We start from the raw sequence: 22,655 nt of genomic DNA on the forward strand, positions 1-22,655 counted from the left end.
GCCAGTGCTTATTGTGGAAAGGCTATGAAGTTGGTCTGAGAGTTCTGTACTCCTAACCATACAAACTGAGTCCTGAAGAATTTACAGCCACCTAGGGACAGGATCACATCTTGGCGCAGCTCCCCTGATTCCGCTGTGTTTACGCCTGGGAGGCATTTGGCCCGTTTGAAAAGGTGCAGGTCTTTCTGCTCAGAATGATGTGATGGCTCTGGCTAGAGTCTGTGCAGGGAGATGCTGCTGTCCACGATGCTGCAGAGAGCACAGCTCCTCCTTCCTCTTGCAGACAGGCAGCACCAGGCGTCATGTGACCGTCCCCGCCTTTCTGCTCCCCTCCCTCCCTCCTGGAGATAGAAGCTCCAGCCTGACGCCGCTGAAAAGGCAACTGCACTTGCCTTATTCAAAGACCTAAGGAAATTCTCTTTGACCGACACATGCTTCGAGCTCTGTTACGAGCTAAAGAGAAAACCCATGCAGGTAAATGGCTGGCTCCTGGTTTGTGGGATACGGGGAAAGGAGGTTCGGGAGGAAAACCCCCATTTAACAGAGCTTGGATCTGTCGGATGCACAAGGGGCTGGTTGGTTTGCGTGCAGCGTTTTGAATAGGTAGATGGCAAGGAGATGAGATGGTGGAACTGAGGTAGTAAGTTAAAGGTTGGATGTGGTGATTTATGATCAATTGCAAGGCAGACTAGTGGTTTGGAGACTCAAAAAATGAAATCAATCTTCTGCGATTTTTCTGTGTCTGCTGCTTTGATTAAATGTGTGAAGTCAGAGCGGCAATGGAAAATAAGATATTTTGTAGGGGGGCGGCGGTGACAGAAACAGCGGGCGTATGCAGGGAGTGCATTGATATTTTGGGACGTTTTTCTTTGGGAGACAGAAAAGGAGGACACCCCGTTGCATTTATATAGGTTTGAAACTGTTAAGGTCCCTGCTGATGGCTTGCGTTCTTAGAGGGGAAGAAATTATATCATACACATATTAAAATAAATATAACTGCAGACTGTACGGGTAGCAAAATCGATCATTCCAGTCGTTTAGGAAAGAATTTGGTTCTAGAAATTAGTAGAAATGAAAGAAAATGATTAATGATGCTGTTAAGACTGCTTTTGAATTAGAGTGTTTCTCTCTTTAGCTGAAGCAAGGTTGTTTTTCAGATCCTTTTATTTCATCCTGTAATTTGTGAACTCTCTAGGTCTTCCCCGAACCAAGTGACAACCGTATGGATATTTATACAATAAGGAATTCCGCCAAGGGTTGTATATGCATACTGACCTGCGATTTATTAAAGATTGATTGACCTACGGGTGTCTCCTTTCAAAAAGCTCAGCTGGGGCATCTGTGACTAAAACAGATTTTTTTAAGAATAAAATGGTTATGAAGGGGAGGCAGGAAAGCATTTTATTTAACCGATGAGCAACAGTATCCAGTATTCTAACCTTATAATTTTTTTTCTATGGGGGGGAGGTCTTGTAACCGAGAGCCCACTTAGAACATGTATGCTAAATAATTTGCCCTCTTTTATAATAAAGCTGCCTCTCCTGCTTTCAAAATGACTAGACAGACAGACTGACTATGCTGTTTATCGATAGTATAAGAAATGTATCAGTCATAATAAATAAGTAGTTAGGGTTCTTTCTTTCTTTCTTTCTTTCTTTCTTTCTTTCTTTCTTTCTTTCTTTCTTTCTTTCTTTCTTTCTTTCTTTCTTTCTTTCTTTCTTTCTTTCTTTCTTTCTTTCTTTCTTTCTTTCTTTCCCCTGTTGTTGTGATATGTGCGTATATGTATGAAAGAGAGAGAGAAGCAGCATAGACAGATAGGCAGAGAGAGAGACGGAGTCATCAATTTCATCCAGAAAAGATCTTCAAGTGGGATCCCCTGGCTCTGTAGCTCTTAGCTGACAGCTGTAGGCATCGCTCTGTCATTCACTCCCAGCTCACCCCTTCCCTATGCACACGCGCGCACACACACACACACACACCAGCTGGTCGTTTCCCCCGTCCTCCTCCTCCTGATCTCCACCTTCCCTACACGTTCACACTACACACTGAAGCACTCCTGCTGTACATCCCTCCTCCCCCTCAACACACGGGCACACATACATATATACAGGCTTTTTTCACACTCCCTCTGGACATGCACCTCGCTTGGTGTCCACACACACACAGGACACCTTCCCACACATAATCAACCCCATTCATGTGGCTCCCCCACATACACAAAATCACCCACCTGTGCCCCTTCCTGAACCCCTGTTCCTGGGCCCCCACCTGACATACACAATCATCCCCTCCCTACACTCACTACTCCCTCCCTCCTTTCTGGCTCCCTCCTGCTACACATACACACACACAATTACCACAATTACCCTATAGTGAACCCCTGCGCCTCTCCCCATCCCCACCCCCCACACCTCTCTCTCTCTATCACGGTGTCACATGCTCACAATCTCTCCCACTCTTCACTTCTCCCCTCCATACATATGCAGACACACAACTCATCACCACGACCCCCCAAAACAAAAAAAATGACTCCCCCATACACAGTTAATCCACTTCCACTAACCCCCACAAAGCTCCACCCCGTCCCTTTCATACATATATGAAACCAATCTACAAACAGTGCCCCATCAGTCGCACAAGGACCCACAATCACAATGTCACATGCACACACAAGGCTCCTCCGCTCATACATCCCTTTCGAGTCCTAGACACACATACACAGAAACACATACAGTAACACACACATTCGTCCCGTTCCCTTCACTTACATATAGTAACCTCCTACTGATCTGTCTCATTCAGACACAAAATTACCCGGTTTTTCTTTCTCGCACACAATGTCCCATACACAATGACGCTTTCATACAAGTACCATAGTAAACTGACACCCCCAAGTGATCCCCTCTCTTACCCACACAGACCCCCCTACACAAACACACACACACTGACCCCACAAAAACACACTGCTGCTGTCTCTCTCTCACACACGCACTGACCTAACAATCATACACATTTCTTCTTACCCCCCCATACAGATGATCCACAATCTCACATACACTGACCCTCACAGATTCGCCAGCGCACACACACACATTGCCCCCCCCCCCCCACACACACAGACCCACGATCACACACACACTCACACCCCACAGATCCACAGTCACAAACACACTGACACCCCAACAGACCCGCGGTACAGTCACACACACTGACACCCTCCCCCCCCCCCCCCCCCCGCCCAATCCCTCAGACTGGCTCACAGTCACGCGCACTGTTCTCCCCCACCCCCCAGACTCACAGTCACATACACACACTGCCCCCCACACGCATACGGACCCTCCAGTCACGCACACACACAGACGCCTCCCCCCTCCGAACACGAGTGGGGGAGGGCTGGGGGCTGCGGACGGAGGGAGGGAGGCAGGGGACGCCGTGGCGGTAGACGGGCAGCGGTGGGACCTGCGGGGCTCTGTCCGGCTTGGGCAGCAGCGGGGTGGGTCGGGGAATCTTTTCTCGGTCTCCGGCTGCAGGGAGGGGAGGAGCCGGGCGGGGCGGGGCGGGGCGAGCGGAGGAGGCCGGGCAGGGCTGAGCTGCCTCGGGCGCTGAAGCCCGAGCGCCGGGGCCGGTACGTGCGGAGCAGCCGCTCAATGCGGTACCATAAATTAATGTTGGATACGAGGAAAGGGCGTTAATTGGACCCTGAGCTGCTGTGTGCGGACGCTCCATGCCCGGGCTGGGGCAGGCATGAGCAGGGCGGAGGCGGCTGGGGCTTGCCTGGGGTTGCCATCTCCTGGGGTGACACGTTTCCAGCAGGCGCTACCCAGTGTCTCTGATCGTCCAACGGCTGGCCCCGACTAGGGGGATAACAAAGGCCGGCGACAGCCTCGCTGGTGCCCGCCTGCTCTTCACTGCGTGGTGCTCGCAGTAGGTGACTGGCGATTAGTCGCTGTCGCTGCTGTCCATGAAGTTTCCAGTCCCCCTGCTCCCCTTGGGGTGCTGGTTCCTCTGGGGAGCAACAAGCAAACATCGTTGAAGTTGAGAAGAGGCAAATAAAATGTAAGGTGTGTGTGTGTGGGGGCACTTAGCGGCTCTGCACACACCGGGCGCGTGGGGCTGCGGGGTGTGAGCGCCCCGGGGAAGGTCCGCTCGGGCAGGGTTGTGCTCCGGAGCCACACGCCCAAAAGCCATGGGGAAGGATCAGCACCAGCTGTAGAGCTGAAATTCGCTCTGCCTGGCGGCTGCCGGCCCCCAACCAGAATGGAGGTGGGCGGGGGAGGAGGGATGCTCATCGGCAGAGCCCTTAAAGCTGAGGGACCGATTAGCAAATATGTATCTGCCGGGAGACATATAAATAGGAGTTGGGGGGGGGGGGAGAGGGAGAGAGAGAGAAATATGGGGGACACTCCTTTTAACGGTCCTGGAATGCTTTGGCTTGAGAGAGCTCTTCGGAGGAACAGCCTGGATTGTGGCAAATACATTGTTCATTTAAAAAAAAAAGGGGGGGGTGCCCTCTTAAATAGGGATAATTGGGTATCTATGCAAAATACTGGAGCCTAGCCTAGAGGGATTAAACATCTGATATTAGCTGAACTGTGCATAACGTCAACAGCAAAGCTGATGCTATTCGGATTTTCTCTGCCGTAACAGATAATTTTAGTAGCAAAAGAGGTCAGGTGGCAGAGAAAAATATAGTTTGAAATTTTCAGAACACCTCTAAGAGACCATTAGAATTCTGCCTCACCCTGTGAAAATAATGCCATATAAATTCAAACCAGCTGATCCCTGCAGGGAGTTTGATCTACTTTACATGTTCTTAAACATACTGGAAATAATCAGAACCAGGCTAGGTGGCATGGCATGCATTAATATTGCCCTATAGTGTCACAGATGCAGATATTCTATTAAATGAATTAAGTTAAAGGGAAACTCCGGTATCAATAAGAATAATTAATGCCTTTTAACAGTCCTTTCCTTTTGAGCATAACAAATCCTACAAAAATGAAATCTGGTACTAAATGGTTTCAGTGTTTGAAACAGTAAGTAGCAATCTTTACACAGGCAATAGCACAAAAAGCTTATTTTAGCATAAGTATAATAAGATATAACAAGACAGAAATTCTCAGTACCTCCAGATGTATTTACACGTTTCTTTTCCCTACTTTAAACAATGGTTCCAGTTAAGCATAAACTCAGATAAATTATTAGTCATGTGATTTAAATGTTTGTAGGATATAATTTGATATTGGTTTGTTTTAATTCTTTGCAGATTAAAAAAAACCACAAAAACCTTGGATCATAGTTTTGGCCTTGTGCAGGAGAATAGAAGAGAAGCTGTCACGCTTTGCATGTCAAGTAGCTACTGAGCTGCTTGACAGCTTCTGGATTCCAGCCCCACTGGGAATGAGGCAGCACAGGAAACCATGAGCAATGAGTCCTGTGGTCTGCTTCTGCTGCTATAACACCATGGCAGGCAGTCCATGATCCGACAGGAGGATCTGTCCTAGGAAGGCAGCTCTGGAATTGGTAATTTATTCCCTGAGAAAGGAGAGGAAAAACGCTTGGGAAAATACAGTTGGTGGATAACATGTAAAAGAAGTCCACACACATTGGGATACTGATGCATTCTTGCTGGGTTTGTGGATCCACTTGGAGAAAGGTTTTTTGACATTTTCCCCCCACTCCAAAGTTGGTAATGTGGGTAAATTTTTGATAAAATTTCTGCTGACTCATACATCCCTAGATACCTCTTGAGAAACCAAGTTCATCAGTGAGTAAGCCTATTGGTGCCTTCTTTTTTGCTGAAGATCTCTTGCAGTTCAGCCAGATTGACCACGCAACACGTGGGTCATTCCTTCCAGGGGATCCCAGTTCACACGTGCATCTTGGGCACTCACAACCTGAGCCTCTCATACCAGGGAGGCATTTATAATAACCACAGTGTAAAGGGGAAATAAGAGTGAATCAACTGTCTAGTCTGAGAGTGACTGGAAAGATTTTACCCTGTCTGCTCCAGCCCCCCCACCACTTCTCCCCCCTCCACGCCCCCCTCTCCCCTGCCCAACCCCACGAAGCATGGGGGCTGTGCTCCTCAAGCGTGGGGGCTGTCTCCTGCTCTGGCTGGCCCTGCTGATGGGCTGCTGGGCTGAGCTTGGCAGTGGTCTGGAGTTCCCAGGGGCTGAAGGCCAATGGACCCGCTTTCCCAAGTGGAATGCCTGCTGTGAGAGTGAAATGAGCTTCAATATGAAGACACGCAGCTCCAGTGGGTTGGTCCTCTATTTTGACGATGAGGGGTTCTGTGACTTCCTGGAGCTGATCTTGACCCAAGGGGGGAGGCTTCAGCTCAGCTTCTCTATCTTCTGTGCTGAGCCTGCCACTCTGCTGACTGACACATCTGTCAATGACAACCTCTGGCACACTGTCGTCATCCGCCGCCATTTTAAGAACACAACACTGCTCATTGACCAGACTGAGGCAAAGTGGGTGGAAGTGAAGTCCAAACGGCGTGACATGACTGTCTTCAGTGGCCTCTTCTTGGGTGGGCTCCCACCCGAGCTGCGCTCAGCAACCCTGAAACTGACGCTGTCCTCGGTGAAGGACCGGGAGCCCTTCAAGGGCTGGATAACTGATGTCAGGGTCAACTATACACAGGCCTCACCTGTGGAGAGTCAGGAGGTGCAGCTGGATGATGAGCAGAGCCGCCTGTGCGCCAGGGATGATGTTTGCCTCAACGGTGGCATCTGCTCGGTGCTCAATGACCAGGCTGTCTGCGACTGCTCTCAAACTGGCTTTCGGGGAAAGGACTGCAGTGAAGGTAAGACTTCACTTTAGCTTGACCTACCAACCGCTCCCTTAATGGAGGGGAAGGGTAGCAAATAAAGACTGCATGGTGTTTCCTCCATAAAAGTGAATCTCTCTCCCTCTGCTCTGTACTTTCTCCCTCCCCACCTCATCCCTGACCCCTCTGTTATGTCTCAGTCCTCCCTCAACCATCCTCCAAGTGTTTCCGTAACAGAATATGGTGCAATTATTTTCTCCAAAATTGGGAGAGAGGAAAGTGTAATCTGGGATTCTTTTTGAGCCAGGGTGTAATCTGGGGTTCTCCTTCATGGTAAACTAGGGTTGTTCCTGTTGATGATGACCTAGTGGTTATTTGTGGTGTGGGAGGGAGTAATATGCGGTATTCATGGTGGGGGAAAGGGCAATCAGAGTTTACTCTTAAGAAGTGTGTAATGTAGAATTATACTTGGGTAGGGACCTTATTTGATTTTTGGTGGGTAGAGTGGAGAAATTATCTGGGTTTATTTTTTGTTGGGGGTAGGAGAGGCCTGAATTTATTCATCCTCCATACTGGTATATTTATTGATATTGGCGTCAGCTACATGCTTGAAGTAAACTAGTGATTTATTTGTGAAATTCCTTAACTGATGAAGAAAGTTAAACAAGGGGCTTATAGTTTCACACCAAGGCGAATGCACATTATTGTAATATGTTTAGCAAATCTAATGCCAGTCACATAGACAGAGGGTAACAAGGGAAGTGGAAAATATTTACCCCACAGCTCGGAAATAATTGAATATTTATAACCAGTAAGAGAGCTAAGAAAAGGAGATGTTCCCTGGTTTCTTGCTTACAAATAAATCACTTAGGAAATGAGACTCATCTTCAGTGTTCATTATTATTGGGGATTTTGAAGCAACGTCAACGTTTATTTTGCAAACATATCTGGAGCTTTTTAACAATACATTATTCTTAATTTTGCTAGTTCACATGCAACTACTTTGCAGCTGTGTAAAATGACAGAAAATGTGTGTGTGTGTATCTAGAACAGAATTTAGGGGTATGTGAATGAGAACTATGAAAAATGACAGAATACATTAAAGGAAATAATAAAACTTCATATCAAAATTAGAATGTAAAAACATAAAAGGAAGGCAAAATAGGCATGATGTATGCCAAATGAAGGTGGTCATTGAGCAGCTGCATGAGATTTATGGCTGAGTAATCTGCCTTTATCATTTTTATCAAATTTAACTTACCATAGAAAAGAAGAAAACGTTATTTGTGGGTGATCTTTATTATGTAACACCTTCTGTCCTTAGTGTCAGTACTTATATATACAGTCATTCTGCATCCTGTTTACTTTGTCAGCTATTTATCTCCGTTCTGCCATTTGTTTGGGAAAAAAATTCAAGTCTTTTTACATTTGTAAATATCATTACAATGAAAGAACAATAAAGGATAGTTTCACAGTGTAACAAACTTGAACCATCACTCGCACATAATTCAAGACACTGTAGGATGAGAACGTCTTCTATACTGATCTAAATAATGTTCATATTTTTTGTGTATGTGGTACCAGATACCACTAGGCATGTGTGAAATATTGAGATTTCCTTGTTTCTGTAAGTTAGGTCCTGTTATAAATCATGGAGAAAATGATCAAGTATTACAGTTTGGTTACTGCAACAATGGCAATTACAGATTGTTGTAAGATTAATAGATGAGAATACTCTATAAAAACGAATTATTTGGGCACACATTGCTCTTAACACCTCAAAGCAGTTTATTGAAATATTAATATAGATAAAACAATTACATGTAGAATCAACAGAAAGTGAAAAATCTCTTCTTTAAGTTAGGGAAGTAAAATGAAATGATGGCAGGTATTTTTAAAGGCAAACCATATTACTCTATTAATATTAGAAACAAATAAGAAACCATATGTATTGCAAAATGTCTGATTAACAGATATAATAGGGAAACTATGTAGTAAATAACATTTTGAAGCCCAACATTTGGGTGAAATCGTGGCCCCACTGAGGTCAATGGGAGTTCTGCCATTGACTTCAAAGGGGCTAGTATTTTACACATTATGTTTTGTAATCTCTAAGAAGCCTTATAAAATACTCAGAAGAAATATAATTTTAGCATAATACATATGTGCTCAGTACTGAATAATTATATAGAACCTAATCCTGCTTCCATTGAAATAAAGGGCCAAAGTCTCATTTACATCAGTGGGACAGGAGTGGGTGTATCATTTTTATTTGTTAATTAACCATTCAGAAGCAAACCTGTCAGCTTTTGAGGAAGGAAATAGTGGCTGTTTGTATCCACTTTCAAAGATTTGAACTACTATGTAATTACCTTGTTTTTCTTATGAGAAATTAGATGGCACAGAAAATGAAGAGGGAGAAGGTGATACCACTGTGCATTCAAATCCCTGCTATTGATCTTTACATTCTTTATGATCATGGCAATTATAGCAATAACTTATTCTATTACCCAATAACTTTATTAAGGGTCAGATCTGGCATTTCTTGTGCATGTGAGTTTCCCAAAGGGGTAATCTAGGAATGCAGAATTGGTACTTGGAATGGAGTAATCTAGATGGATATCTTTACTTCGGTTCTACATTTTCATGTTTTTTTGACTAGGGATAGTACACCCTCTTCTCATCTCCTTCGGCCTTACTCTTTTATCTGAAACTGGAACCAAACAGGTCCAGTTGCATTTTTTTCCTGAAGAGGAAAAAAGTTCAGTAAATTTATTTTTCATTATTTGTTATTTTGTATACCTCTGCACCTTTGTATTCTGGCTCAGGCCAGAGTTCTAAAATACAGTGAGATATTTCTAGGCCATAGGAAAACAATAGTAACATAACTCTTTCGAAATTTCCACTGCTATTTTGCAGATTTGAGAGGTCTTGATAATTGAGATGATACCATCCCTTCAGTCCTTAGGATCGGATTTTCAATAGCACTTATGAAGTTTAAGAACTTTAAGAAAAAAACTGACTTTGAATAGGTCCATTGGGAGTTAAGTGCCTAAATACCTTTGAAGATCTGGGTATTAGGCACTTTTGTAAATCCCATTTCTTAGCCTTTACTGAGGCAAAACTCCCATATAAGTACCAAATTTCACAAAGCCTTATTTGTGTGAGAAATCTTTAGTCAAATAAGTATTCCCTTTGGGTTTGACTCCTCTATCTCTTGCTGGTGTAGTTCAGGAGTAGCTTCATTTAAGTCAATTGAGTTACAACAGTTTGTAAGTGAGAGGAAAATTAGATACACTGGATTCAATTGAATTACTTGCTTGAGTAAAGATTACTCATGGGAGTCAAGGTTACAGACTCAAGACCTCAGTCAGTAAGAGTTTTGGGCCAAGTAAGAACAAAAGGACAGGCATTTTGCCTAAGTATAGATGGTATTGGGCCCAAAGGTTAGAAAGGCATTCAAACTTCCAGACATTTATCTGAACTGACCCAATCCTCCATACTTTTTAAAGTTGGCCCAATATTATCTGTAACCCTCAGTTATAGCCTTAGAAACTTTGTGGCATATTATTCCACATGTTTATGGATATTTTCAATATGGATTAGCTTTCTTATATTGCCTTATCATGATTAGTAATATTTATGGCTCTACACTCAAAAAAAATACTATTGTGGAGCACTTCATCATGTCCCCAAATACTGCAAAGCTTCCAAAATGAAAACATGGAGTCAGTAGTACCATAAGTGTACTTGACATTAATTTTTGCTCTTATTGCATTTCATATTCATAACACCAAAATTATTAGTTTGGGATGTAATTTGCTATTGAAATAGGCAAGGGAAATTTTATTTTACATCATGGAAGTGACTTGGCACAAAGAACAATGTGAAAAGTTAGTATAAAAAGTTTATCTGAGGGATATGACTCAGGGTAAAAATTATTATAGTGATTCTATTCAATACTAACAGTATGCAGGTTTGCATCAAGAAAAATTGGTGCATTTTAGTTCTGGGATGGGGAAAACTATTCATCAGAAAGACTGGTCTTTAAAATCTGATTTTTGGTAAAGTGAATTAGGATCCTGGACAGCTACAGAGGAAAGAGAATTTATGTTCAAGAACTTTCATCCCTCTTTCCTATTTTGCTCCTTATTTTGGAAATTCATAACCTAGAAATAAGAAAACTTTTTAAAATATTGAATCATTCTAGCAAAACAGGAATTTTATTTAAATATATATGCAAAGCCAGAACAGTCCAATGTATCATTTAGTTCAGTATTCTGTCTCTGACAGTAGCCTATGCCAGATGCTACTGAAGAAGGATGAAATAAAACAAACACATAATGCACCTAAATACTTTGCATTGGCAGAAATTTCCTGGTCACCCCAGAAAATGTTTATACCCTCATACTTTTTTAGTTATTTAATTACTAGTGTGATCTTCATATATATGTCTTCTTTTTTTGAATATTGCTAATGCTTTTGTCTCAGTCATATCCTGATGTGGTGAGTTCCAAACATAATTATCCTTTGTATTAAAAATTATTTTCTGTTAATATTCATTCGTTTTTAATTTTGACTGTCCTCTTGGTTTTCTGTTAAGGGAAAGAATAAGGAATAACCATGTAGCCATTCATAGGAAGGGACTCCTCATGATTAAATCTTCAGCAGTTGATTCCAGCTGTGGATTGTCATCTATGGAGGTGATTTTTCAGTGATTCAAGCCCATATGGCTCAAACTAGCCAGCCTTTAGATATTTTTGTTTCTGTGGTAAAATAAATATTTTACCAGTCTGTGTTTATATTTGCTTCTCCATACTGGCCCTGTTTTTAAAGTAATTTACTATTCCAAGTCCCCATCTGAAATCCCTCATGTTCTAATTTCACTCCTGTCATGCCTTGCTTTTGAGCATAATATGAAAAACATGTTGGTATTAATAACCTTTGCAAGGTGCATGTTTGCCTGCAAAGCTGTTCCATAGTCTTTTGAGAGCCCTCAGTTTTACATTGAAGGGATTCATAGACACCTTCGTTGCATCCTCATTGAACTCTTAGGTAATATTGTGGTCTCTGAAAAACACAGCATATGACTATAACATTTAGCATGGGCAAAATTTTCCTCCTTCCTCCTTCAGATCCCTTATCTTCAGTATGCATCTCTGTTACATTATCTGTACTTGTTCCGCCTGTGGAATCCCCATCACTGTCAATGGCAACCAGGGTGTTCTGCATGTGAGATGAGTGCAGCATGTGCTATAGAGATCCACAGCTGACTGAGTTAAGGATAGCTTTATAGGAAGCTTGGAATTTACTTTAAATCAACACCTTTTAATGTTTTAAAATAGTTTCCTTTTTGTAATTACAATAAAAACATTTTTACAAAATAAACATTTAGGAAAATAGTCCCACAAGCCCTTTTAATTAGAATTGAAAACAGTGGATCCTTTGCACTCAGTAGTATGTAAATAGATCTATTATGATACCATTTTAAGCTATGATTTTGCATGTTTTTGTAAATGCAATTTGATGCATTAGTTTGTTTGCCAGGATTTTATATAGTAAGATATTGATTTCAGTGTGTTCCTCATGTAACATCACAGCAATTCAAATATTGTGTCATTGGTTACGAGAAACTGACAGGCTGTTTTATATCATCTTGTAAGAGGGTTGCTTGTTGCACATTGCTAATTGTGCATTGTAATTCTTCAAAAAGGACCCCTTACTGTATAGCATGAATCTTAGTACCTCAAAATCAATATTTTTTATATTGTGGGGCAGATGTTCCCCTCCCCAGTGCATGTGATATTTCACTCGAGAGTCCATATTGCAAACCTATGGAGAAGTAAGGTTCTAGAAGAATATGGCAAGAAATTTCAATCCTAGTGGTTTTATTAGGCTGGTTATTCAGAAGTCCCCAGTTATATAATAGATTAGTTAATTGTCAACATATGTAACAACTGCTGATTAAAAATAGCTGTTGTGATGTCATTAAAGGCTAACTTTAGTATTTGGTACATTTAGGTCTTTTAGCTTATTTTTGTATATATAACAAAAGTGCCTGGTAATAACTTTAAAATAAAGGTCCTGATCCAACGACCATTGAAATCAATGGGAGTATCTGAACGGACTACAATGGCAGTTGGATCAGGGCCCTGTAAACTTTGAATATGTTGTCTTTTAAAAAGTGAGCTGTTATTTACTAGGAACACACAAAAACATTCCAGGGTGTAGAAAAGCATTTTCTCTCTTCTGCTACATTCTAAGTGAAAACTGTATAAGCTGATTTATGAAATTTGATTTTACTGGATTGTGAAGGGTACACTGAGAATTTGTGTGCAAAACTGAAGGTGAGGGCTAATTAAGATGACTGAGTTATAAGCCTTTCAGAAATGGGGTTTATGCTAGAAATGTGACAGACCCATAACTTTTCTGTTGCTGCCAGTGCCACCATAATAAAGAAAAAACTGCCAGACAGAATCCAGAGTATCTTTTTTTTCTCTTAAAACACTTAGATGCTATTTGTTTATTTATTACACTGAACTGGAAGCTAAGTTTTAATATTACCCCTTGAATAAAATAGTTTTGGTTCTTCCCACCAAGTTTGATCCTTTCTCCACTGATTCCTTCCCTATGTTCCATTCATGGTATCTCAGAGCATAGATAGCGCTTTTCTGGACCAACATCGCAATGTGCAGCATTCAAACTTGCAGAAGTTTAAGTTCAGTTTTGTCAGGCTAGAAAGCAGTACTTTCTTGTGAGTTCAAATTAATGTCCGAACCATTCTCTTGGCCACAGGTGTACCCATTATAACCAACATACACAAAAAGTCAGTAGCTAATATGAGCATAGTAGGGCAGAGCACAAGATTTTGAGCCAGCCTTGGTGTAGTGTAGTATACTGGGCAAGCTGTGTAGTACTGGGCAAGCTGCATCAACTCTTTGGTTTTAATTTCCCCATCTGTAAGATAAGGCTAATGATACCCAACTACCCACCTCACAGGAACAGTGGGGATTTTCTGTCTGATCTTCAGCCTTTGAAGGATTAGACCTTATATTGTTAACCCCCCCTCTGTGAAATCAAAGGTTTGCAGTGCACTCTAACATCCTGCAACATTTTCATTCCACATAGCCAGCTCTCATCAGTTTTCTCTCCAGTTGCTCCTCATCCCCACCATCTGTATTAAACTCACCATCCAGCATGTTGCTCTACTGTGCGTAGCATCTCTTCCACTAGGTAGGCTGGAATATGTGGAATACTAGATGTGAGCTAATAGGCAGGGGAGACCCAGGTCACAGTTGGCCAATCCGGTTTTCCTCACTGCTTTTACACTCCCCACCTGCCAACCTCTCCAAAATTACTGTGCTCTATGCTTGCCCTGTGCATCAATGAGGACCTAATAGTCAGTGTTAAGAGCACAGAGGAGAACCCAGACTCCCAGTGGCATTTATAGCATACTCTCTATGCAGGGGTAGGCAAACTTTTTGGCTTGAGGGCCACATTGAGGTTCCAAAACTGTATGGAGGGCCGGGTAGGGAAGGCTGTGTCTCCCCAAACAGCCCCCCTCAGAATCCCCCACCCCACTTCTTATCCCCTGATCGTCCCTAACCGCCCCCCAGGACCCCACACCCTATCCAACCCCCCCTGTCCCCTGACTGCCCCGACCCCTATCCACCCCCCACGCCCCCTGACATGCCCCCCGGGACTCCCACGCCCTATCCAACCCCCCTGTTCCCCGTCCTCTGACCCCCTCCCGAACCTCTGCCCCATCCAACTGCTCCCTGTCCCATGATTGCCCCCCGAGACCCCCTCCCCCTTATCCAACCCTTCCCCCCACTCCCCGCCCCCTCACCATGCCGCTCAGAGCAGCATATCTGGCAGCCGCGCTGCCCGACCAGAGCCAGACACGCTGCCGCGATGCCCTGCAGGAGCGTGCAGCCCCGCCATCCAGAGCGCTGCCCACGTGGTGCCGTGCCTGCGGGGGAGGGGGGACAGTGTGGGAGGGGCCGGGGGCGAGCCTCCCGGGCCAGGAGCTCAGGGGCCAGGCAGGACGGGCGGGCGGCTGGACCAGATGTGGCCCACGGGACGTAGTTTGCCGACCTCTGCTCTGTGCTGTGCTCCTTTGTTTTATGTGGTGAAATTTCATTCTCTTTGACCCTGATACTGTCCCAGGATCTGCTAGCATGCAGCTCTGTACCCATATAGAGATCCATTGATTTCAGTGGGTCTCCACACTGGCACAGGGAATCCATGCGAGGGGATCCTAATGTAGAATCAGAACCTTTATTAGTTTCTGATTAACAGTTGGAATTTAAAAAAAAATAACCTCTAGTGTCTCTATTAATTTTTTTCAGAGTAACAGCCGTGTTAGTCTGTATTCGCAAAAAGAAAAGGAGTACTTGTGGCACCTTAGAGACTAACCAATTTATTTGAGCATGAGCTTTCATGAGCTACAGCTCACTTCATCGGATGCATAGTGTGGAAAGTGTAGAAGATCTTATTACATACACACAAACAGCATGAAAAAATACCTCCTCCCACCCCACTCTCCTGCTGGTAATAGCTTATCTAAAGTGATCACTCTCCTTACAATGTGTATGATAATCAAGGTGGGCCATTTCCAGCACAAATCCAGGTTTTCTCACCCCCCCCCCTCCCCCACACACACACAAACTCTCTCTCCTGCTGGTAATAGCTTATCCAAAGTGACCACTCTCCTTACATTGTGTATGATAATCAAGGTGGGCCATTTCCAGCACAAATCCAGGGTTTAACAAGAACGTCTGGGGGGCGGGGGGGGGAGGAAAAAAAAAGGGGAAATAGGCTATCTTGCATAATGACTAAGCCACTCCCAGTCTCTATTCAAGCCTAAGTTAATTGTATCCAATTTGCAAATGAATTCCAATTCAGGAGTTTCTCGCTGGAGTCTGGATTTGAAGTTTTTTTGTTGTAAAACAGCGACTTTCATGTCTGTAATCACGTGACCAGAGAAATTGAAGTGTTCTCTGACTGGTTTATGAATGTTATAATTCTTGACATCTGATTTGTGTCCATTTACTCTTTTACATAGAGACTGTCCAGTTTGACCAATGTACATGGCAGAGGGGCATTGCTGGCACATGATGGCATATATCACATTGGTGGATGTGCAGGTGAACGAGCCTCTGATAGTGTGGCTGATATTATTAGGCCCTGTGATGGTGTCCCCTGAATAGATATGTGGGCACAGTTGGCAACCGGCTTTGTTGCAAGGACTCCTATTACTGTTTATCAATAACAACTTTTATTTAGCTAGATCCTTCCTATTCATGTATTATTTTACTGTACAGTTAACCATGAGAGAGAGAGAGAGCCATCAATCAATCAGTAGTAAACATACAGAGAAATTCTTGCATTCTTGAGTTACACCAAACATATTCAGCTAATCTAGTTTGGCTTGTATGAAGGCAATAAGCTGGTATTTTACGATAAAGAGAGGTTTAGATACTAGTGTTTTAGATCACTGTGATTGTCCTGTGTTACTTTAGCCATGCCTTGTTCCTTGAGCCATTGAGTTAGACTCCAGTAAGCAGTGAATTCAGTAGTCCTGGTAGATATTAGATAGGGTGCAATCCTGCAAGGAGCTGAGAATCCTCAACTTCCATTAAAGTAAATTTGAAGTCCCATTGACTCATGTTTAGAATTATGGCAAACCCAGTAACCTGTTGATTCTGAACATAATATTCAACTGGGGACACGAAAGAAGAGGAGGTCTGGGGTGAAATAAGTAAACTGCTGATTCTGATTGTAGTTGTAGTATTCATCTGGAAACTCTATAGAGAGAAGGTCTTTTCATAGATTCAAGTATTTTAAAATGTTAATATTATTTTAAAAATCATGCTTACAAACCATTGCATAAACTGAAAAGTTGTGTGAGTAATTTTGTTTTAAATTTAAAGGACTCAGTAGTTTACTGGAAAATAGGTGCTTTACCAGAAGTGAGATTTTTATACTGGTGATAATACAGGTCTAATTTGATATGGACTTGTATCCAATAGAAGCAACATGGCCATTGTTGCTCATCATCGATTGTGAATTTTGTATATTATGCTTAACTATATTATGCTGTAACCCAAATCAGACCTGTGCTTACTCTGTGGCCCATTGCATGAGATTTTATGAAAAGCACTACCCTGTTAATTTTGACCTAATTTTACTTAAAAGCATAAATGCTAGGTTCCTGTTATTCTTCTAAAGTCTCTCTGTAGTTAAGAATACATGTACAGCCATTAAGGAAGTGTTTGACATTACACTATGCAACTGGAGATATATACAGCAGTTCCAAAGTTTCAGAATAATTTCTTAATTTCAGGTGCATCTTGACTCTGCCTTGCAGTTTGTCTTATGTATTTTACGTGTTTATAAAAAATGATATTTATTTAGCAGAAATCTCCTTGAATATTTTCATTCTTAAAAAATTAAAGTATATTGAGGCAAGCATACTGTATGTTCCATAAAAATGGGGATAAGCTTTGCAATTCAGGGATCTTACAAATAAATAAATAAGTCCTAAGTACTTATTATCAGCTATAGCCTGCAAATCTTTATTTATGTGTGTAGAGATAATCAGATGAATCAGGGATACAAGATAAGGTCCTGTATACTAATATTCTAATTCTCTCAAAACTGAGTCCTTGATCCTGCAAACACTTATGCATGTGCTTAACTTTAAGCATGTGACTGCAGTGAAAATACTCACCTAAATAAACTTAGCACACATGTGTAAGTATTTGCTGAGTAGTGGTTTACCCTGGGCAGTTCCAGTCTTGTACAGTAAAGGCACTGATTCAGTATGCATAAAGTTGGCAGAATCAAGTCCTAATTGATGCAAATAAGACAATAAGTAGCACACTTCAAAGAGCATTTTATATCATAGAGAGGAGTCATCATCCCAGCCTCTGAATCATGCAGAGACAATGAAAACCGCTTTAATACAAGCTAAGGGCCTAATGCTGTGAATACTTCTGCATATGAATGAAACTTTACCTATGTAAGTGTTTGCAAGATTAAGTTATTAACCTGGAAAGTATGGGCACAAGAGGAGGAGGGGAAAGTGGGGAGGAATATAGCATCTTCTTTCAAGACTACAAATGCCTCTGTGCATAAACACCATGCATTTGGGACTTGGGGTTGTCCGGAGGTGTGCTTGGGAAGATGAGGTCAGAAAAGGGAAAAGCTGCTCTACATGGCATAATTCCCTGGAAAACCAGTGGAATTTGCTCTGGAAAATCTCAAGAGTGTTAATGCTGACTCTGTTGTCATCGGCTCCTCTAAAGTTTGCCATCTTTCTTCATTGGACTAGAGAGGGGTGAGGATGATTAAGACACTGGCACAACCTAGAAGCAAATAGCAGTGTGCCACCTGACACAGTGAGGCTGCTTGGGGAGGGTATCATGGGAGCAGTTCTGTGGTGTTAGGCTTCCACCTGGATGCCCTGAAAGCTGCAGATCTCATGTAATTTCTGTTTAGATGGCCATGCCCACTGCCTCTTCTGCAGACCCACAAATTCCTCTGTTGCTCAAGGAGATGATGCTTTGTGAACACCTAATTTTAAGTTTCCTATAGGGTTTCCTGCAGGTAGGGAGAAACTAGCACTTCTTATATTGTAGTATCATTAAATTGCTATATACAGATTTTCTCAGAGATACAATGTAGAATATAATAAGGTATCAGCCTGATTCAGAAAATAATTATTTTCTTTTGTTCATAATGTTTACTGAAGATTATAATTCTGTACAAACAGATCTTATGTCACTACAGACAAAAATAATTAAGGACTACGCAACCTGTCTTATTTAAGGGGTGGTACATAGCTGTGCTGTCCCACGATCGCCCCAGGGACAGAGCATGACTAATTCTTTTCTTTCTTGGCCCATGCTGATTACTACCCCTGTGTGCTAATTGCTGCATTGGGTGGATGCAGAACCAAAACTCTGCCCATTCCCCCACTCCTGCTGGCCTCGAGTGTCATGGGAGGGGAATGGAGGAAAGTTGGGTATGTAGCCCCCTGCTTATCTCTCTGCCTCTATGCCAGTGAGGCCATTAGGAGAAGCAATGAGCAGAAGCAGTGTTTGGGGTTTTTTTTAATTTCAGTTTTCATTGCAGAGTTCAAAAATGAAAGAGGGAATCCCTGCATCAGTTTCAAAGTTATACAGATAAAAAATACTGTTCCAGTCTGTTTCTTTTTCACACTGCTGTAACTCAACAATGACTTTTTTTCAGTAATTGAAAATTTTATAGGCCACAATGTAGATTTCACCATGCCATTAACACAAATCCATTCATAAATAAAGTTTTAAATGTTCAATAATTGGTTATTGTGCAGTGGTTTTTCTTCATGTGTCTATCTGCCTTTTAAAAATATCCACCCTTATACCAGCATCTAGTTCCCATTCTATGGTTTCAGGTAGTACTGGAGTCTGTAAAAAAGAATGTCATGTTGCATATCCATTAAATAACAGCTCATGATTAAAACTCTTACAAAGGATTATGAGTAAATCTACAATATGCAGTCACACTTCAAAACTTCACTGACATTCACCAAGGACCCGAATCTCCCATTAAGTCCTTGTAATTGGTGGACTTTGATGGACCTTTAATCACAAGATGGAAATGAAATTGAATACTATTTCCTTTCTAATCCTGCTGAATTAAAACAAAACAAAACAAAAAAACACTAAAATTGGTTAGCATAATGTTATAGCTTTAATTCTAAAGCACAAAAGTAAAGACATTCAGAATTAAAATTCATACTTATTGGCCAAATTCCATGTGTGTGATTGATACGCACTGATAGCAGTGTGTTAGCTGTCCTAAGGGCAGAATTTGTCCCTTTGTGTTTAACTCATGCTAATATGCCAAGTACTGAAGAGATCTGTAAGCAGTATATGTTGCTGTGTATGTTGCAATTAGAGATGGAGCCAAGCTGCAAAGTTTGACTATGATTCTGAGATTTTACCATGATAGAAGTTGTTTTGATCTGGGATTTTGATTTGGGCCTACCATTGTTTGCAACACCTGAGCATATGAAGGCAGACTAAGGACACAGTTAAAGGCCCCATTTCAGAGCATCTCTCAACCTCTTTGCACTCCAATTTCTCCACCTGGAAACAATAACACTTACCAATCTCTCAGAGGCCCAGTCCTTCAGTTCTTGCACACCCAAAACTGTCACTGACTTCAAATAAATTTGGGGTTGTGCAGGGAATGCAGGAATAGGATTTGGGTGTTATGAGGATTAATTAGTTAATATTTGTGAAGCACTTCGAAGATGAAAAGTGCTTTAGAAATGCTAAGTATTATTATCAATATTAATAAAGTAGTTCTAAAACTCTTTGCTTTTGAAGGTTTGCTATATTCAACAGCCTTTGCCAGCCAATTAATGGAGAGAAATCACTGTGTCTGATACTTCTCTCCCATCAATGTAAATCAGGATTAATACCCCTGAAGTTAATAGAGCTAAATCGTTGAAAATGGGTCTGAGATCAGAATTAGGCCCACAGATATTGGATGAAATTGTACCTGCTACCTCTGGTCATAAAGAACAGCGTTACAACTGTATAACTATTAAAGCACTCAACAACCAAAGTCCAAATAGGATTAACTTTGCCTACTACTGCGTGATATTACCCTCTGATCCTTGTACGGGGATTTTTCTTTCTCATCCAAATGCACAGCAGCATGTTAGTAGCTCAAAAATGAATGGCAAGAAGATTTCCTGGCTTGATTCACACACATATGTTATCTATAATTACTTATTCCACCCTTTAATTTGCCTGTATTTGTGCAGGCATAACACAAAGTGACAATGCAATTTTCCATTGAAAATTACAAAAGAATGACTAAGAGAATCACATACTTTACCCCTGCCCTCGCCCTTCTGCAAATGTGTAGAAGGCTGCACTAAAATACCTGCCCTTTCAACAAGCACGTCAATTTTTTTCACCAGTGCATTTGAACTGATTTTCGTGTGCCTTTTGCTGTTTTCAGATACCCATTTGCTGCATAGTTTTTAAAACCTAGCCCAATATGGCCAGTTAAATTCTCTCTCTAAATATAAACAACCTGACTGTTGCAAAACTAATTATATATAACAAAAAAAAAACCTCTGTTTAAAAACATAATTAAGGTTGCTTGTGCAATCTTAATTGAGCCCTCTTGTGCGTAAGTATTGTGATACAATCTTTAATTACAGGGTCACATACTAGTTTTTCTACAGGACCCCTACTTCATTCAGTGTAGGACGGATGGTGCTCACTTAGAAAAAATGAACTTAATGAGTCAATATTTTGTTTTCTCCTCTATTCATTGTGTTTCCCCAGGTGTATTTGCTGCACACTATTCACGCACTGCTCTGAAGTCAGAATTATTCACTTCCTTGAGGGTTTTTTTTATAGCACTCTCCACTACAGTATCTGAGTGCTACACAAATAATATTTAATATAATTCCAAAACAGCCCTTTAAGGTGAGGTGGTGGTACTATCTCTGTTTGACAGACGGGGAACTAAGTTACAGGCAGATTAAAGTCAAAAGCATCTGCTTATTTTTGGGTGCCCAATTCAAGACATGAAGGACCTGATTATTTTTAAGAGTATTTAGCATTATATAGCACTGTATAGATTCAAAGCACAGCTCCCATTGACTTCAGTTGCAGCTATAAGTGCTCAGCACTTCTGGAACTCAGACTCCAGGGTCTCAAGTCAGGCAACAAGAAAATGAGGAACACACAATTAGTCGCCACCTCTGCAATGTATTTGGTGACTTGACTAGTATCCCATAGGAACTCTATTACAGAGACAGAAATAAGATCCAGTTTTTAAAGGCAACATTTAACTGCCTTAACCATGAGACCCTCCTTTATCTTCTTGCAATCCCTTTCCTCATTCACTACATCTTCCAACTTCTGCAAACTAATGAGGCAGGGGTCCTACAGAAAACAGCCTCCTGATTCATGCCCAGATCAAGTTTATGCTGTGCACTGAATGAAGCAGGGGTTCTGTGGGAAAATAGTATGTAAGTATGTAATTAAATACATGTAGGTATCAAAATAAATATGCACAAGTGAAACACATTAAGGTTGAAAAGGCATCCTTAATTATGGCATTTGCTAATTTATGAGTGCTTGATTTTGCAACTATAAAAATGTTATTTTAATGTAGGTTTTGTGTGTGATTTCCTAGGTTTTTCAAAAGCAAACTGAAAAAAACCCAGAAATTTCATTATGTGGCATCATATTGATAATCACATATAATCAGCAGGGTCGGAAACTTTACATCTACCACACAGATCTCTGACACTTGAGCTAACAGAGTAAATGACAGCAGCAGTATATTGTCATCTTGTATATGCACTAGCAAGTGTGAGACTTAGGAATTTTGGGTTCCATTTCAGGCTCTTGAGGGTGGTAATCTCTAGTGCGTACAGACTCTTCTGACCATTTCCTTCAAGTATGTGTTCTGGTGCCCGGTCCCAGCACAGCACACAGCAGCCCACAACTTCAGTTGCAGGGGAAATACTGTTCGGCCCTGAGCTGGAATACAGCCAGTGTAGATGGAATCTTTGGGGAATTTAACTGTAAAATCTAGAAAGTTTGAACCTATCATGTGTGAACTGTGATTTTTCAAATGCTTATTATTTGGCCAAATATGGTCAGATTTCTATGGATATGGCAAAAGGCACAACTCCCACAAAAATGCCACCCCCTGCCAAATTTCAAGTCCCTGCTCAAAATTACAGGGGCACTCAAGCTTCTCACAGAAAGGTCAGTAACCACAGCTACCAATATTTAACAGCAATGAACCATGAGAGACTTAAAATATCTACAAAATTTTAACAAAATCCACA

The 22,655-nt window shown here is 41.8% G+C and overlaps 1 protein-coding gene across 25 annotated transcripts in view; it reads left to right on the top strand.

Annotated features, from left to right (window-relative positions):
- Positions 1-347: 347 nt before the first annotated feature.
- NRXN1 (neurexin 1) overlaps positions 348-22,655 on the top strand; it is a 1,265,182-nt gene continuing 1,242,874 nt past the window's right edge. For 16 of the 25 annotated variants that reach the window (XM_073339188.2, XM_078852299.1, XM_078852306.1 and 13 more), the window contains exons 1-2: positions 369-474; positions 5,267-6,811. In XM_073339188.2, coding sequence (XP_073195289.1) covers positions 6,073-6,811 — 739 coding nt within the window. In that variant the 5' untranslated portion in view covers positions 369-474; positions 5,267-6,072. Of the gene's footprint in view, positions 475-3,613; positions 4,062-5,266; positions 6,812-22,655 lie in introns of those variants that run through there. The other 9 variants (XM_078852309.1, XM_078852310.1, XM_078852311.1 and 6 more) reach the window with 4 other exon arrangements.

The sequence above is a fragment of the Lepidochelys kempii genome, chromosome 3, assembly GCF_965140285.1.
Source record: "Lepidochelys kempii isolate rLepKem1 chromosome 3, rLepKem1.hap1, whole genome shotgun sequence".
Lineage (NCBI taxonomy): Eukaryota > Metazoa > Chordata > Testudines > Cheloniidae > Lepidochelys > Lepidochelys kempii.